The 19,591-nt window shown below is 45.8% G+C and overlaps 1 protein-coding gene across 4 annotated transcripts in view; it reads right to left on the reverse strand.

Annotated features, from left to right (window-relative positions):
• The window catches only part of tor4ab (torsin family 4, member Ab), a 52,226-nt gene that overhangs the window by 9,661 nt on the left and 22,974 nt on the right, over window positions 1–19,591 (reverse strand). For all 4 annotated transcript variants that reach the window (XM_087250952.1, XM_087250950.1, XM_087250951.1 and 1 more), the window contains 1 exon segment: window positions 1,862–2,180. In XM_087250952.1, the coding sequence (XP_087107078.1) occupies window positions 1,862–2,167 (306 nt within the window). In that variant the 5' untranslated portion in view covers window positions 2,168–2,180.

A 19,591-nucleotide genomic window follows, 5' to 3' on the forward strand; every position in this document is an offset into this window, starting at 1 on the left:
ATCATTTACTAAGCCTCAACTTTTTTCTGATGAACAGAAAAGTAGATATAAAAAAGCTGGTAACAACACTGTAGCATAAACGGACCCTAATTTTCAATCCCTGACTTCGCCCATGGCCATGATAGCCTCATAGCTGACTAAAAAATATATGAAATAAAATAGAAATGCCATAAAAGGCAGAGATGAACAGTACAATAGACTTTGAAAACTTCCAGTTTTTGGCTAAGTCTTTAAATGGGCTAGATGTACTGTAGAGGTCAGCTGTTAACATACTATTTAGTCATTTTAACATAAATGCAAATTGATTTAGGGAGCAGTTCACCCCAAATTCAAAATCCCGTCATCGTTTACTGAGACTCCACTTTCTTCTGATGAACAGTAAAGAAGATATTTAAAAAAGCTGGTAACAACATTGTTACGTATGTAACCCCGCCGGTCGTACACCACCCAACCCGCTCAGAGCTGGTGTCGAACCGCCGACCTTCCGAATGGGAGTAGGTTGCCCTAACAAGGAGGCTAAAGACCATGGCCTCTAGCATCTGTCCTAAAGCACCTTTAGAGGTCAGAGGAGTGAGGTTTACCTGCACAGAACTCACTAGCTGGCCTCCGTTACACTCACCCCCTTAAACCTCACACCCATCCAGGTCACAACACCAATGTGTAAGCTGAGAAATATGATATATATTTCCTTCTATGCTAATGAAGGACTACTGAGACATTCCAAGCATGGGATGAGTCCTCCTGGTGAGGCAGAGTTCCTCACAGCTCCGATACACATCTCTGCCATTTGCTTACAGTAACCATGTGCTCTTCACCATACACAATTCATCTGCTCGTGTTCTTCTTTCAGATAACTTTGTCATGTTTGGTGTCATTTGACAGTTTATGACTTCAGTGTTGTAGTGATGAAATCAACAGAGACATTGATTAATTGTGTTTCAATCTACAATATATTTACTATTGTTGAGTCATGACCTGAGGAGAGTATGTTAATGTACTTAATAGGGAAAGGTAACTGTTGATCTGGGAGAATGGCTTTTACTCTGCATCTCCCGCACACCAGTGCGTAGCCTCATATGCTAACAAAGGCAGTTTCACTGTCTTTGTTGCTCAGCAGTGCATATGTTACAGCTAATTTCTTTATACAGTATGTTAGTTTGTTTCATTCTAATGTCTGTATATTTGATCATGTAACTTAATAAACAACTTTGCCTGCTTTAAGACGTAGAGATTCTTTCTCTTTATCAATGATGATAACAACTTTAATGGAGTCAGATTAATTACAATGGAGTCAGATAAATAATGGATTTAAACACGCCATCCTTCAACTGCTTTCTGTTTCCGACTATTGGTTCAGAATAGCAGCGTAAGCTTCAAGCCTTACAAATGTAACCCCACCGGTCTTACGCCACCCAACCCGCTCCGAGCTGGTATCGAACTGGCGACCTTCCGAATGGGAGTAGGTTGCCCTAACAAGGAGGCTAAAAACCATGGCCTCTAGTGTCTGTCGCTAGAGCACCTTTACAGGTCAGAGGAAAGAGGTTTACCTGCACAGCACTTACTAGCTGGCCTCCGTTACACGTAAACGGCCCCTAATTTTCAATCCCTGACTACGACCATGGCCATGATAGTCTCTTTAGCTGAGTAAAAAATATATAAAATAAAGTAGAAATGCCACAGAAGTTGGAGAGATGACCTGTACAATACCCCTTGCAAGTTTCCAGGTTTTGGCTTAAAACATTGTCAAGTAAACTGCCCCTAATTTTCAATCTCTGACTACGACCATGGCCATGATAGCCAGTTTAGCTTGCAAAAAATATTTAGGAAAAATCAGAAAAGCTACACAAGTTAGAGAAATGACCTGTATGAAGACGATGATGCTGAAGAGCGTGAGGAAAGGTTTGGCTCGGCTGCGCTCTTTCTTTGGCTTGAACATCAGCGTGTCGTTTGGGAAAAGCACACGAGACTTCCTGCGCCTGAGCTTCCTGTTTGGAGGATGTGAAGCGCCGTCGGAGACTCCAGAGTTCGCCAGTCGGACTGAGTTTGTCCTCTTCAGGTATTTCTTCTTGATGCGGATCATGGCTTTGAGCTGCGGCGATAGGAGAGACACGCAATGAGCTCCTTCTTTTGGCTCGTCTCCTCGATCTTTCAACACCTGATCCTCCATTGGAGACCCGTCACTGTGGAGTCCGAGAGAAACACACATTGTAAATATTTGACTCGCTTAAGCAAATAAATGCCTACAAATATTCCTTGGGTTTTGAACTCAAAAAAGTTACATTTGCTGTTTGTTCAAACTACTTATTTATAATCAGCCAAACAACACAATTCTTGAGCTTTTTTTGGGAGGACAACTTAACTGTTTTATGTCCAATCAACTTAGATTTGTAAAAGATAATAAGCTAGCTTAGTTCCATCATAGACTGATTTCACGTGGCTGCCATTTTTAAAAGCGAAATCGAGGCTGCCGTGGGAAGAAACCCAGAAGTACAGTATGGTTGGGAGTAAGGGTGTCACGATTTCGATTTTTAATCGAAATCGATCGAAATTTAAGCTCAACTTTGATTATCGAATCAAAAAATAGAATCGTCGATGCTGCCACGCCCCCATGTCACGTCAGCTTGGCTTGCCAAACGGGAAAAAAACATGCTTGTTAAAGTGCTTGTTAAACTGCAGACGCAGGAGACCCGTCGACAGCTTAAATCCTCTCCTCTTTCAATGAAGTCGCCGGTGTGGAAGTATTTTGGATTTCCAGTTAGTTATGTTGACAACGTTCGTGTTGTCGACAAAAAAAAAAAAAAAACAGTTTGCAAGATTTGCTATGTACGTATTACGGTTGGGGTGATAGACGATGGGCGCATCGCGATCCTCCGCCCGCACCCGTTGCAAATCCTCTAGCGAAAAATACACACTCAGGCCCTGTTTACACTAATATGCCTTTTTTTTTAAATGGCATTTTAGAACTACAACGATCCACATCCACACTGGCGTGTAGCATTTCTGAGCAGCCCTCCTTCCTCACTACCGCTGAAAACACACATCACGTGACCACACACACTCATTCACACACAGACACAGACGCACACACATTGTCATGCGCTCGAGACAGCGGGTCAAGGCAGTCAGCGAGTCAGTAGACTGCTTCCATCTTTTACTTTCACACAAGTACTTAGTTATTTAAGCGAACACCTCAGATACTGTTGGCTGGTTCCTGTTGGTTGTGCACCTTTTTTACCGACGCCATTATAACGACACAGATCACTGCCTATTCATGAGTCCCGCAGAAAAAGTGATTGACAGGTGGTAATTATGTGTGTAACTTGCCTTTATTCATTTACTGTATGATTTGTTTATGGGTAAAACAAAGACCATGCAAGTCAGGTAGTTTAAACGGTAGGCTACTAATAATTAATTAGTTATTAATTAATGAATTATTCATAATCGAAAATCGAATCGAATCGTGACTTTAGAATCGAAAATGTAATCGAATCAAGGATTTGGAGGATCGTGACACCCTTAGTTGGGAGTTTTATAGGAACGTTGTGTACCTGGCTGTATATCTTATCAGTGAAGAGAAAGTGACACAATTTTATCATTTCACCACCTTCCGAGTGACCCGAAGGTCCGTTCTAAATGAATGCTGAAACTAAGAAGGGATTTCAGAGCTCATTTTCAGCTTAGTTAAGGGAAATGGCACTCGTTAGCTAACGTTTTCTTTCCTAAACACACAGTGTTTAGATGCCATTTATCAAACTCAAGTTAATGAGCTGATTCTTTCACTATATTAGAATTGTCACGATACTGAATTAAAAGAAAAACCGCCAATTTCCTGCTAACATTTAATGCACTGTTGATGGCTTTCTTAACCCTGCTGAAAAATCCAGCTTAAACCAGCCTAGGCTGGTTGGCTGGTTTTAGCTGGTCGGCCAGGCTTGTTTTAGAGGGGTTTTGGTCATATCCAGGCTGGTTTCCAGCTATTTCCAGCCTGGTCTTAGCTGGTCAGGCTGGAAAATGACCAGCCAAATCCAGCTAAAACCAGATTGACCAGCCTGGTTTAAGCTGGGTATAGCTGGTTTTGGCTGGACTCCCAGCTTGGCTAGGCTGGTCAAGCTGGTTTTAGCTGGTCATCTCCCAGCCTGACCAGCTAAGACCAGGCTGGAAATGGCTGGAAACCAGCCTGGAAGTGGCCAAAACCCATCTAAAACCAGCCTGGTCGACCAGCTAAAACCAGCCAACCAGCCTAGGCTGGTTTAGGCTGGATTTTTCAGCAGGGAAAACAGCGCTGATTTGCCATTGGGTTCACGTGCTCAAAGGAAATTATTGCGATTGGCCGAGAAGGTCATCAGTTCACCCTCCGCTGTTTACCGAGTACACAAACACAGACGAGCCGAGCGATCTGCTTGATGACTCGACTGATCTTTACGGCTGCTTCGCGCTCCAGTCTCCGTGTATCTGTGTTTACACTGGGTGAAGAGCAGAAAACTAATGAGTACTGGTGAACACTATAATAAATTAGCGCTGTTTATGAACACGCTCAGCGGCGCTTAAATGTATGCAGGAAATTGACGTTTTTAAAACTTCAGTACCGGGACAACACTATTACAGACTACACAAGCGTGTGCTACAAAGGACTGCAGTGTTTTATCACTCACCGGGTTACATAGGTTGAAGAAGGGAAGCGTCTCCACTGTGTTTAAGTGCCATGAACTGAAGCCTAGGGGGACACTTGAGCATATTACCCTTAAAGAGATTGTGATGTTGTTTGATGCCTAATATGCTTTTAATTGTTTAAATAAAACTGAACTGAATGATATTAAAGTGATGTTTACACCATGTCTGCATTTTTAAATCTCAGCAACAGCCGGAGGTTTGTAGTGCACAGCATCCTATGGTCCTATACTTCCGGGCTTGTTCCCACTGCAGCCTCGCTTTGGTTTTTTTTAAAAATGGCGGCCGCGTGAAATAAGCGTATGGTCATCATCACAAATGATCCAGCCCGTACAGATCACTAGAGAACACTCACTATCATTCATGCTACTACACATCTGCCACTCAACTGGACTACATTCACCATCATGCACCTTACTCACACACCAGTTCCAGATCATCACTGATAGACCCTTTTCACATGACGACACGTATCGTATCGTTACTTCCGCCTACACAGAAATCCCCATCGAGAACTCACCCAGTCAGCTAAGTAGAGAGGACTAGAAAAGTTAAGTTGATTCAACTAAAAAAATAAGGCAGCAAGAATCGTATCGTTAATTCCGCCTACACATGTGGCGAGATGGATGCTTTTTATTGTTTATTTTTCTCAAGTGCCACTAGGGGGCGCTGCTCCGACCGGTCCTTCCTATCGCTTCCAGACAATACTTCCGGGGGTCGGGAGGAAGCGGAAGGGCAGGTAAACAATCGGAGATTATAAAAGAGGAAGAAAAGGCCAGAGAAGGGGCTTCTGGTTGTTTTGGTGTCGGGTATTTGGTGGCAAGAATTGGAGAAGGAGGAGAAGAACGGTGTAAGGTGGAGAGCTTGTTGGTTTCAATGACTGTGTGAGGAAAAAACTGAGGGGTGGAAGCAATTTGTGGACGTGGTGACCAGGCGATCTCTCTAAGTATTGTGTGCGAGGGGTCTGAAAATCTCGATGGAAAAAGTGGACCTGTGCAGAACGGCTTCGGTGTCCCTGGGTCAGTAACTTTTGTCCATTTGCACCCATTCATACACCCACACATTCCACACACACATTACAACGTTATCACATAGGCTTTCTTTACATTTTTTCCCTCTCTTGTTTCCAGTCGATCAGCCACACATTATTATTGTTTGTTTGTTTGTTTGTTTGTTTGTTTGTTTTCTTTTGGGTTATCTAAACATTATTATTGAAGTGTTTGAATTGTTTGTTTGATGTTTCCTTTTGTTACCTAAGAAGTGCTAATTTTGACTATGATCTATGACTGAACAGTGATTAAAAGTATATATTTTGATTTTGAAAACCTTTTTGTTGTACTGCTTGTTAAAAATATACCAGTTAATTTAATTTAAAGTGTGTGCTGGGTAATCTTTATTTTCTTCTCTTTGTGTGTATGGTGGTTAAGTGTTTGCCGCGGCTATCCAGGGTTTTAATTTAATTTTTGGCAAGTTAATCTTGTCTGGCGCCCAAAGATTTATTAATTTTGGTAACTATTTATTTTTTTTTTTGTTTGAGGTCCGCTGGCAGTGGGATTAAGGGACGTGTGAAAGTCAGGTATTGCAGTACCCACGTGGACCAGCGGTTGAGCGTTCGGCTGCGGTGCAGGAAGTCCCGTGTTCGAATCCCGCGGAGTTCAGTTTTTGAGATTTGAATTATTATTTTTTTTTTCTTATTATAAACTGTATATAAGATTTATTTATTACAAACAACCACCGTCACATAAGTGGCGCCCAACGTGGGGCCCTGAACACTTAAAAAAAAAAAAAAAAAAAAAATGAACACTTTAAAAGACATTGAACACCATTGAAACCTTACTTTATTTTGGGAAATTTTGAACTTTGAAACTCATTTGAATTGTTTGACTGATTTCAGTTGACAACAACCTTTTGACTTTTTGAACTGTTTTGCTTTACTGACAAAGACTTTGGAAAAAACTATTTTGTAAAAAAAAAAAAAAAAAAAAAAAAAAAAAAGTTGTTATAGAACATTTGTGTCATTGTACAGGAATTGTACTGATTTTGTATACCTTGTGAATTTGGTACTTGTGGTACTTTTGACCTCTCTCTATATATATATTTTTTGTGACCACATTGCTTAAAAAGTCAACATTTTCTTTTTTGATTTTTATTTTTTCAAAACCCTTAGATTACACTCATACACACTATAAACATGGCCAACGTCAATCCTTCCCCTTCAACTTCCGTGGATATTGATCCACCAGATATAGCCACTCCAGTTTGGCCACCAGTGCAGCAAAGACAGTTCTCATCACCTTCCAACATTCCCACATACCACTCCACACCCACTCAGTTAGACCCTTATGGAAGGACTCAAGTGCATTTCCACACCACCACTCCAGGTGTTACTTCTACAGTTCAACCTGACCCAATGCAACTGTGCACAAGTGCATCCATGGTAGAATCACCGCCCTCCTCAGCAACCCAGCATGCTCTTCCTGGATACCTCCCTACACCTGGAAGAGAAATTCATCAACTTACTGCTCATGTACAAGGAAACTGGGATCGTGTATTTGACTGTCTGAAACGGCAAGATAAAGCTGTGAAGGAACTCACCGAAAAATCGTCTAAATCTTTTTCCCTGCATGAAGCAAAGCTTGCAAAAATGGAATCCACTCATCAGCAACTCCTGAACACCTTAACTGCACAACGAAAAGATGACACAGAGACAGCGGATCAACTCACTAAAGCTGTGAAGGTGATGGTGACACAAGAAATCCAAAGGAGTGAAAGTACCTTAATTTCAGAGATTCGCTTCATGGTGGAACAAGCTCAGTTGGAATTGCAGAAGGATATTCAAGCTACCAAGGAACACTCTGACAAGAATTTTGAACGCCTTTCCAGTGATCTAAATCACTGCAGCACTGAAATTAATGCCATAAAAAACCAACTTGACAATCTTCAAACAGAAATAAGTGATGTCATCCCACCTATAAAGCAAGTGTCTGATCCTCCAAGCAGTGCACCTGTATCAGTTTCAACACAGTCTTCATCTTCAGTGACTGCTCCAATGCCTTTTCAAACACCTGTTATAAAAAGTGATCATTTAAAGTTAACTTTTCCAACGTTTGGAAGACCTTCGGATGATGTTGATCCACTGCTATATGTAACACGCTGCAAAGATTTCCTCGCCTTACACCCTCTAGATGATCCAGACATCCTAGCTACCTTCCGCACTGTCCTGTACGGTACAGCCCGGGATTGGTGGGAAGTGGCTCGCTCTGCTATTTCCACATGGAGTGAGTTTGAAACTGCTTTTCTCTCAGCTTTCCTTTCAGAAGACTATGAGGATGAGCTGGCAGAGAGGGTTAGAACTAGAACACAAGCAGAGAAAGAGTCAATTAGAGACTTTGCTTTTACATACAGAGCAATGTGTAAACGATGGAAGCCCACACTAACTGAGACTGAATTAGTAAAAATGATTCTAAAAAACATAAAACCTCACCTAGCCAGCCAACTTCGAAGCCGTGTCCATACAGTGGATGAGTTGGTTAAACTGGGCCTTCAGCTTGAGAAGGATTATGTTCAGCAGTTACATTATTTAGAACATGTGACTCAACCCTCACCACAAAGAATTGCCCCCAACCGAGTTGAGAAACCTCCAGTTTTGTGTTGGAGATGCAAAGGTCTGCATCCACCAGGTAGTTGTCCTCACTATTCCTCCTCTGTGCAAACCACTCAATCATCTAGTCACCCTCCTCCTACTGGAAATAAACGTTATTTTCAGACCCAAAAGCACGGAGGTAATCCATCTAACAATGCCATGTCTGTTACACTTCCTTCAAAGTCATTACCCAAGTCGACTGTTACTAAATCTGTGGTCATACCACAACAGCTGATAGTTCCAATTTACATTGGGGCTTGGAGAGGAAAAGCCATATTGGATACGGGTGCCAGTTACACTTTACTCCATGAGAGTTTGTGGAAGGAGATCAATCCCCAAGCCAGCCTCCATCCCTGGACACTTGGCCCTCTCTATCTGGCCAGTGGAGAAGCCGAAGTTCCTTTAGGATGGACGAATTTTGAAATCATATTGCATGACAAAGTTTTTCCTACTCAAGCTGCCATTCTCACTCCAAAAGCCTTGGCTTACTCTGTAGTCTTGGGTTTAGATTTCATTTATTCAAGTGGTCTACAGATTAATGTAGTTGACCAGACATACTCTTTTAAGTCCAACCCTAATGAAGAGTACCCTTTTCAACCTGGACATGCTAGTGTTCCTGTGGGAAGATCCCAAAATTTGAACAAAAATGCACAAACCCAACATTCAAGTAAGACACTATCTCTGCTCAGCTCTATTCCTCCACCATTACCGTTTCCAGTAGTATCCCAGCTTGCACCCAGTAGTGATGATCAAGCTCTGATTGAGATGGCTGTTGCCGAAGCCCACTTACCACTAGATAATAAGCCACAGTTACTTCATCTTCTCCAGTCAAACCCAAAAGTCTGTACTCTTCAGCTTGGAAGAACCACTGTTCTTCAACATTGCATTTACACCACTCACCCAGTACCCGTTAAGCAACGTCCTTATCGGTTGACACCTGGAAAACAAGCCATAGTAGAGGAACAGATTGAAGAGATGCTAAAGGCTGGTGTCATCGAACAGTCTTGTTCTCCATGGGCATCTCCAGTAGTTCTTGTTCCTAAGAAAGACAACAATCTTAGGTTCTGTGTGGATTACAGAAAATTGAATGCGATGACAGAAAGTGATGCTTATCCAATACCTAACATCACAGAGATTTTAGAGTCTCTTTCTGGAGCATCCACATTCTCATCCTTGGACCTCAACTGTGGATTTTGGCAGGTACCAATGGATGACAAAAGCAAGTTGATGACTGCATTCATCACCTCTAGAGGGTTATATCATTTTAATGTTATGCCCTTTGGACTGAAAAATGCTCCTGCTACCTTCCAACGTTTGATGGAAATCGTCCTGAGAGATTTACTTGGGAAAATTTGCTACGTCTATATTGACGACATTGTCATTTACTCACCCACCTTGACCCAACATCTTCACGACATCCAGACCATCTTGGAGAGACTGGAAAAAGCAGGTCTAACCCTAAACCTAAAAAAATGTTCCTTTTGCCTACCTGAAATTACCTTTCTAGGACACGTAGTGAGTCACCAAGGAGTTGCAGCTGACCCCAAGAAGGTAGAGGTCATTCACGCTTACCCAGTCCCACAAAACCTTAAGGATGTTCAGCGATTCTTAGGACTGGCAGGATGGTATCACCGTTTTGTACCAAATTTTTCACGCATTGATGAACCACTGAATAATCTGAAAAAGAAAGGACGACAATTCAAGTGGGATTCACTATGCCAGCAAGCATTTGACAATCTAAAGTTCTGTCTTACCACACCTCCCATCCTGGGCCATCCAGATCTTAACATACCTTTTACTGTGTATACTGATGCCAGTGACTCAGGATTAGGGGCTGTTTTGACCCAGCGTAAAGAGCAGGGTGGCGAAGAAGTAATTGCTTATGCCAGTAGAACCTTGACTAAGGCAGAAGTGAATTACTCCACCACGGAGAAAGAGTGTCTGGCTGTGGTGTGGGCTTTAGACAAGTGGCAACACTACCTGGAACCTAGAATGTTTACAGTGGTTACAGACCATTCCGCTCTGCAATGGGTCATGAATTCCACCAAACCAGCCAGTCGACTCATGAGATGGGCCTTGCGCTTGCAACGCTATGATTTTGTGATCGAGTACAGAAAAGGACGGCTGAATGTTGCTCCTGATGCGTTGTCCCGTATGTATTCCATGCCAGGCTGTAACTTGTACACCACGGAAAAGGATCTGCCTGATTTCCCTGTCACCCCACAAACCATCTGGGAGGAACAACATCAAGACACAGACATTATGAAGATCTTTCAAGCTCTGGCCAAAAATGAGCAACAGGAACAAGCCCAGTACACTGTGTTGGAAGACAAGCTGTATCACATCACCCACCTAGCAGATGAAACTGTTCACTACAAAGTAGTCATTCCATCTACTCTTAGACCAACAGTACTGGAATGGTACCATGATACTCCCTTAAGCGGACACTTGGGAATTTACAAGACGTACAAGCGTATACAAGATGTTGCTTATTGGCCAGGAATGTGGACAGACATAAAAAAATATGTCAAAAATTGTGCCAAATGTCAAGTCACCAAATGGGATAACCGGAAACCTGCTGGCAAGTTACAACAAGTTACAACATCACGACCAAATGAGATGTGGGGAGTGGATATAATGGGTCCAATGCCGAAGTCTGGAAAACAAAATGAGTACTTACTCGTATTTGTCGACTATTTCTCCAAATGGGTTGAACTGTTTCCCATGCGGCATGCCACAGCACAGACCATTGCCACCATACTAAGACAAGAAATGTTGACTCGGTGGGGAGTCCCTGACTTCATATTGTCAGACAGAGGAGCGCAGTTTGTTTCTTCTTTATTCACAGAGCTGTGTGGAAAATGGAACATCACTCCAAAACTTACCACTGCTTATCACCCACAGACCAACATGACAGAAAGAGTGAATCGCACTCTGAAGTCTATGATTGCAGGGTTTGTGGAGGACAACCACAAGACCTGGGATACATATTTACCAGAGTTACGTTTTGCTTTAAATTCTGCAATACAGGAATCCATTGGGATGACGCCTGCCGAACTTCACCTAGGTCGGAAAATCCACAGTCCCATGGATAAACTGCTGCACAGACGTGATCTCTCACCAACCAAGCCTGCATACGACATGGTACACAAAATAATACAGTTACAAAGGCAAGCCAAAGAAAATTACACAAAAGCTCAAAAACGGCAGTTAAGGAGCTATGACAAGAACAGAAGAGACGTGTTCTTCAGAGAAAGAGAGCGTGTATGGGTCCGTAATTTTCCCATCTCTAGTGCACAACATCACTTCAGTGCTAAACTAGCTCCAAAGTGGAAAGGACCATACCGCATTATCCAGCAGCTAGGTCCTGTGAACTACCAGGTATCTCTTGAAGACACTGGTGAGGATGTGAGAAATGTTCATGTGTGTAATCTTAAACCATGTTTTCCCACGGCAGAGGAGCTGGAAGCAAGGGAGAAAAATTGCACAAAGATCCTCCCACAGCAGGATCAAAAAAGATTTTAAAAATGTAAATCCTCGTGAGCATTGAACAACATGGGTTGTTCTCACGAAGGGGGGGAGAGTGTGGCGAGATGGATGCTTTTTATTGTTTATTTTTCTCAAGTGCCACTAGGGGGCGCTGCTCCGACCGGTCCTTCCTATCGCTTCCAGACAATACTTCCGGGGGTCGGGAGGAAGCGGAAGGGCAGGTAAACAATCGGAGATTATAAAAGAGGAAGAAAAGGCCAGAGAAGGGGCTTCTGGTTGTTTTGGTGTCGGGTATTTGGTGGCAAGAATTGGAGAAGGAGGAGAAGAACGGTGTAAGGTGGAGAGCTTGTTGGTTTCAATGACTGTGTGAGGAAAAAACTGAGGGGTGGAAGCAATTTGTGGACGTGGTGACCAGGCGATCTCTCTAAGTATTGTGTGCGAGGGGTCTGAAAATCTCGATGGAAAAAGTGGACCTGTGCAGAACGGCTTCGGTGTCCCTGGGTCAGTAACTTTTGTCCATTTGCACCCATTCATACACCCACACATTCCACACACACATTACAACGTTATCACATAGGCTTTCTTTACATTTTTTCCCTCTCTTGTTTCCAGTCGATCAGCCACACATTATTATTGTTTGTTTGTTTGTTTGTTTGTTTGTTTGTTTTCTTTTGGGTTATCTAAACATTATTATTGAAGTGTTTGAATTGTTTGTTTGATGTTTCCTTTTGTTACCTAAGAAGTGCTAATTTTGACTATGATCTATGACTGAACAGTGATTAAAAGTATATATTTTGATTTTGAAAACCTTTTTGTTGTACTGCTTGTTAAAAATATACCAGTTAATTTAATTTAAAGTGTGTGCTGGGTAATCTTTATTTTCTTCTCTTTGTGTGTATGGTGGTTAAGTGTTTGCCGCGGCTATCCAGGGTTTTAATTTAATTTTTGGCAAGTTAATCTTGTCTGGCGCCCAAAGATTTATTAATTTTGGTAACTATTTATTTTTTTTTTTGTTTGAGGTCCGCTGGCAGTGGGATTAAGGGACGTGTGAAAGTCAGGTATTGCAGTACCCACGTGGACCAGCGGTTGAGCGTTCGGCTGCGGTGCAGGAAGTCCCGTGTTCGAATCCCGCGGAGTTCAGTTTTTGAGATTTGAATTATTATTTTTTTTTTCTTATTATAAACTGTATATAAGATTTATTTATTACAAACAACCACCGTCACACACAGAAATCGAGAACTCACCCAGTCAGCTGTATATTTACTACAGGTACTGTTAGTCTGGGATTATGGCTGTTTTTTGTTGTCTGCATTCAAGGTGAGACGTTTGAGATTTAAAATAAACATTCAGATCAGCCAAATTTCCACTTGAACCAAGAAAATAAGACTTTAAACAGAATATATTGCATTGTGTTACTGCAGGGGAAGTTGGTATGTAATAGTATTTATCGAATAAAGATTTCAAATGTTCACATGGGTGTTTTTATGTCAGATTAAATGCCAGATTTGTGTCCTGAAGAATAAGTAATAAATAAAACGGTGGGTGTATTACTGTGGTTGTTTACAGTGGACTGCTGATTTACATACACATTCATATTATTCACATTCAACTGCTCAGTTCTCTGACCTTTTTTCTGTGCAAGTATTTTATTCATGAACATAAAACATTTATGTCTATTTAATATTCATATTAAATTAAATAGAATAACAATGTGGTATGTGACTCTCAATAATCAATTGAAATCATTATAAAAATGTACCATTTTAAAAATAACACAGAGAAGACTGTGTTTTAATTAATTAATGTTAGACTATGAATTTATTTGTAACATTATTAATTTAAAGGTAGTTCTCACCCAAAAGGTGGTGGCAGGATACAATTAACTCATTTAAATGGAGAAACTGAACAAAACATTAATGGATCAATAAATAATAAATGATGAAACTGATTGCATTTATAGACATACTTAGCAAGTAATATAGAAAGATTTAATAAAGAATTGCACTCATGATGGAACATTTAAATTACAAATGGCCTCCACAGTCACCAGAACTCAATCCATTAGAGCACATGTGGGATGTGTTGGAACGGGAGATTCGCATCATGGATGTGCAGCCGACAAATCTGCAGCAAATGCGTGATGCTATCATGCCAATATGAAGCAAAAATTGCAAGGGTCATACAGTTCAACAGGCCAAGATAGTTAGCGTGACTGACTTTTGTTTTTTTATGTTCACTGTATCCTGGCCAATGAGTGATAATTAGAGATAATTAAGACTGAGTGTGTGTGTGTGTAGAGGGTGGATGTAGAGCACAAACCTCAGGCCTAATTACATTTTTAAAGTTCAAATAGAGGCTTATAAATGGATTTGCTCTTACAAGTACATTAAGAAAGTGATGATGCAACATTATGTTCCCATTAAAAGTTCATTTTTTTCTGAAACAGGCTATATGTGCTCCTTATTTCAGGGCAGCTGAATGCTTGATTCTGACTTGCTGTCAAACATTGTAAGGCATGCAAGTGGCTGTATCATTACGCCAAATTATTTCAGGTATTTTACAGAGCATTACAACTGACAAAAGCAAAAGAATCAAAAAGCAAATATATATAAACACACATCCTATTGAACGATAGGATTAAAAAAACAAGCAAACATCATCATGTTTTACTAACAAAATTACATTTTATTATCTATGTAAAGCACATTCTTTGTCCTGATATGTCTTTAAAAAATTTAAACTACATAATTAACTAAATGTAAAAATAATCATAAATTATTTACTGTAAATATTAACCTCATCTCCTTTTTGTCTGCTTATGCGTGGCCAGGTCGCGGGGGCAGCAGTCTTGGGAAAGAACCCCAGACACTTCCTCCAGCTCCTCTTGGGGGATCCCGAGGCGTTCCCAGACTAGCTGAAAGATGTAGTCCCTCCAGCATGTCCTGGGTCTTCCCCAAGGCCTCCTCCTGGTGGGACATGCCTGGGACATCTACCTAGTTAGGCGTCCAGGAGGCATCCGAAACATATGCCTGAGCCACCTCAGCTGACTTCTCTCGATGTGGAAGGCCCAGGACACGCTGTAGGGGCTAGGCCTCTCAGCAGGCCTGGCAACGCCTCGGGATCCCCCTGGAGGAGCTGGAGGAAACGTCTGGGGAGAGGGAAGTCTGAGGTTCCCCTTCGGGGGGAACTTCAGCACTATAAGTGGATTTGATTGTAAAATCCACGCATTGGGAGGTTCGGTTCAGAAGCTACTCGTCTGAAAGAGTATTGAACGGGCCAATTAAGAATGAATTGGCAGCGCAAGCCTGCGCAGGTGAGCGGCATAAGCAATCAACTGAGTATATAAGCTCACCTGGCGCCAGCAGACGCTATCCTTTTCGCTTCAGAGACTTTCTGATCGAGTCGATGAGGGTTCCTCCTGCTGTGACCAGCGATTCTGAGCGAACGAGAGCATTCTCCCGGTCCAGAGTGTGTACACGCAGTGGCAGACGGTCGAGCTGGGTTTCTCCCTTGCCTGGCGTTCTTTGGGTCCGGTCCTCCAGAGCGGTGCGTATAAAGTTGCAAACTTCACAGAAAGAGCAACACAGTCGTGCAGCACGCCCTTATCAGGACGGCGCTCCGACTGTGCGTTTCTGGATGCGGTGGTTTCCTGTCCTCGGATGATGGGCGCGGGCACTGCGTTACATGTCTGGGGGTCCAGCATGTTAATGCGCTGCTCGCGGGCAGTTCATGTCGTCATTGCGATGCCATGACTGTTGCGCAAGATCGCGGTTAGCCTTTGCAAAAGGGCGAACCACCCCAGTTGTCCCCTGCTCTGCAGCGGGCACTCGGGCAGATCTGAGGGTTTCAGCGAGAGATAATCCGTCGCCCACGGGCCCGCGGACCCGCGGACCTCCCGCTCCTCTAAGCGCTCCATCCAAGCTTCGGGCGGGGGAAGCGATCCGTCTAACAGATGGTAGCCCTTACGCCCGATGACACCGGAGACCAGATGTCCACCGCGGCATCGGAGGGTGGGCTTTCATTGTCCGATGATGATCCAGACCCGCTCGCCCCCTTCGGGCTGGTGAGCGCTGTCACTACGGATCCTGAAACGGACATGTTAGCCGTGCTTTCCCGGGCTGCTTCGGCCGTGGGTTGGAGATGGTTTATCCCCCAGCTCCGCGGCCGGACCGACTAGAGGGGCGTTCCCTTCTTCCCGGAGGTGCACAGTAGCCTCACGCGGTCTTGTAAAGCACTTTTTTCTGCTCGTGCTGGGTGTTCCTCCACCCAAACCACTCTTGACGGTGAAACAGCCAGGGGGTATGTGGCGATTCCTCAGGTTGAGTGCGCGATGGCGGTAAATCCGCGCGGCGCCTCTTCTTGGCGGGGTCCGCCTCGTCTCCCATCCAAAGCCTGTAAGTTATCTACCTCCCTCGGAGCTAGAGCTTACATAGCTGCGGGCCAGGCTGCTTCCGCCTTGCATGCGATAGCCACCTACCAGCGCTACCAAGCGCAGGCGCTGGCCGAGCTGCACGAGGGTGGGTCCAACCCAGGCTTACGAGCTTCGCACCGCCGCCGACTTAGCTCTTCGGACTACTGAGTCCGCTGCGTGTGCGTTGGGGAGGACGATGTCCACATTAGTGGTCCAGGAGCGCCACCCCTGGCTGATATGCGCAAAGTCGACAAAGTCCGCTTTCTTGACTTCCCCATATCCCCAGCCAGGTTCGGCGACACTGTCTGTGAATTCACCCAGGAATTCAAGGCGGTGAGAGAGCAGTTGGTGGGTGATGTCTTATCGGCGGTCCGTAGCCCGCTCCGCCCGCCGTGCCATTCATACCTGCTCCTCGCCGAAGGCGCCCGCCTACGAGAGCTGCTCCGCCCCCGCACACGCCTCCGGCGAAGCGAGCGCGTCGGGCACCTCGGAAGCAGGCAGCCCCCCTGCCCAGAACGCCGCTAAGTCCGGCAACGGACCGCGAAGCGCCCCTGGGACAGGCCATCTGGAGAAGAGGGAACTTGCTCTTTCCCCGCTGGAGGGCGGGGCCCCATTTCCAACGGCACTTTTTACTGCCATGAAAACATTATGAAAGGGCACTTTTCACTTCCCCAGATGTGACAGCCCGAAATCTGCCAGTCTGGGACGCTATGCTTTCTAGCTTGCAGATTCGGTGCGTTTCGCCAGTGGCTCACGAGCGCTGGGAGGACGGTCTCCTTTCTCCCACCCCTCGAGCCTCCCCTCCGGAGCTCGGGTTTGGAGTGAGAGCAAATATCTCACCTCCAGCTTTTCCGTGGGACCCGCGAGCTTCCCGGATCAGCACACCCACTCCGCGCTGCCCCACTGCTGGTACGTCAGCGATTGTAGCGATGAGTCCATTAGCGAGAGCTCTGCCTGCCTGGTTAGCGCGGGCCAGCTCTTCGCGGTGGCTCATACGCACAATCAGACTCGGCTATGCGATTCAGTTCGCGAAGCGGCCCCCCAAGTCACGGGTGTGTATTCACCAGGGTCAGCCCCCTGTCCGCCCCTGTCTTGCGAGAGGAGATTGCTGTCCTCCTGGCGAAGGATGCAATCGAGCCGCTCCCTCCAGCCGAGATGGAGAGCGGGTTTTACAGCCCACGCTTCATCGTGGCCAAAAAGAGCGGTGGGTCACGGCCAATCCTAGATCTGCGCGTTTTGAACCGCTGCCTGCACAAGCTGCCGTTCAGAATGCTCACGCAGAAGCGCATCCTCCGGTGCGTTCGTCCTCTGGGTTGGTCTGCAGCATTAGACCTGATGGACGCGTATTTCCATGTCTCCACTCTTCCTCGCCACCGACAGTTTCTGCGGTTTGCGTTTGAAGGTCGAGCTTGGCAATACAAAGCCCTCCCCTTCGGGCTCTCTCTGTCTCCGCGGGTCCTCACCAAGCCCGCGGAGGGTGCCTCAGCGCCCCTTCGGCTCGCGGGCATCTGCATACTCAATTTCTTTACGACTGGCTGAATTTTGCCCTCTCTTTGATTATGCACAGAGTTGATTATGCACAGAGACAAAGTGCTCTGGCACTTCCACCTGTGGGGGTTTCAGGTCAACCGAGAAAAGAGCAAACTCGCCCCCGTGCAGAGGATCTCTTCTCTCGGGCTGGAGCTGGACTCGGTCACCATGGCAGCGCGCCTCTCCGGAGAGAGCGCTCAGCTGATGCTGTACTGTCTGAGAGAGCTCGACAGTAAAATAGTGGTCCCACTGAAACTATTTCAGAGGCTCCTGGGGCATATGGCATCCGCAGCCGCTTCATGCCGCTCAGATTATTCTATATGAGACCACTTCAGCACTGGCTTCACGATCGAGTCCCCAGACGCGCATGGCACGCGCGCGCACACCGAGTCTCTGTTACTGCGCTGTGTCGCCGCGCCCTCAGCCCTTGGAGCGACCCCTCGTTCCTACAGGCCTGGGTGTCTCTAGAACAGGCGTCCAGTCTTGTTGTCGTTTCAGCAGACACTTCCAACACGGGCTGGGGGGCTGTGCGTTGCGGGCATGCGGCTGCGGACCTGTGGAAAGGTACCCAGTTGCATTGGCATATCGGCTGGAGCTGTTGGCAGTGTTCCTCGCTCTCCACCGTTTTTTTCCGGTGCTGGAGCGGCAACACGTGCTGGTCAGGACGGACAGTACGGCGGCGGTGGCGTATATCAGCCATATAGGGGGTATGCGCTCTCGCCGCATGTCTCAGCTCGCCCGCCGTCTGCTCCTCTGGAGTCATCCGCGGCTGAAATCGCTGCACGCCATTCATATTCAGGCAAGCTCAACCGTGCAGCCGATGCGCTCTCACGGCAGCCTTGCGTCCTGGAGAATGGAGACTCCACCCCGAGTCTGTTCAGCTGATATGGGCGCGATTCGGGGAAGCCCAGATCGATCTGTTGCTTCCCCCGAGATCGCTCATTGCCAGTTGTTCTTTCCCTGACCGAGTGCTCTCGGCACGGATGCACTGGCTTACAGCTGGCCTCGGGGCACGCGCAATACGCGTTTCCCCCAGTGAGCCTGCTCGCGCAGTTACTGTGCAAGGTCAGGGAGGACGAGGAACAGGTTGCTGGTTGCGCCCCTCTGGCTCAATCGGACCTGGATGTCAGAGCTCTCCCTCGCGATAGCCCTCCCCTGGCAGTCCCTTCGAGAGAGCACCTACTCTCTCAGGGACAGGGCACCACCTGGCACCCTCGCCGATCTTTGGAGATTTTTAGACGCGAGGAAGACTTAGGTAACCTCCGATTGCGGTGGCTAATACCGTCACTCGGGCTAGAGCCCCCTCCCCGAGCGCGCCTATGCCCTGACGTGAAGTCTATTCACTGAATGGTGTGTCTCTCGCTGAGAAGACCCCCGTAATTTGCCAGATCAGCGTTGTGCTTTCTTTACGCCGAGAGAAGTTGGAGAGCAGGCTGTCGCCCTCCACACTCAAGGTTACGTGGCTGCCATCTCCGCTCTCATAACGCGGTGGCTGGCAGCACCGTGGGAACGCATAACCTCATCATCCGGTTCCTCAGGGGCGTTAAGCGAATTAATCCACCCCGCCCCCTCTCATGCCCTCTTAGGATCTCGCCCTCGCTACACAAGCCGCGTCAGATCCCTTCGATCCTCGACTCAGTATATTTCTGTCCCTGAAGACAGCTCTGCTGGTCGCGTTGATATCGATTAGAGGGTCGGGGACCCGGAGGCATTTTTCGGTCAGCGACTCGTGCCTGTAATTGGGCTGGCTTCTCTCACGTCCTGAGACCCCGCCCGCGATATGTGCCCAAGGTTCCTACCACTCCGTTTTAATACGAGGTAGTGAGCCTGCAAGCGCTGCCCTCGGAGGA

This window comes from Danio rerio, chromosome 5 (assembly GCF_052040795.2).
Source record: "Danio rerio strain M-AB ecotype USA chromosome 5, GRCz13ab, whole genome shotgun sequence".
Classification (NCBI taxonomy): Eukaryota; Metazoa; Chordata; class Actinopteri; order Cypriniformes; family Danionidae; genus Danio; species Danio rerio.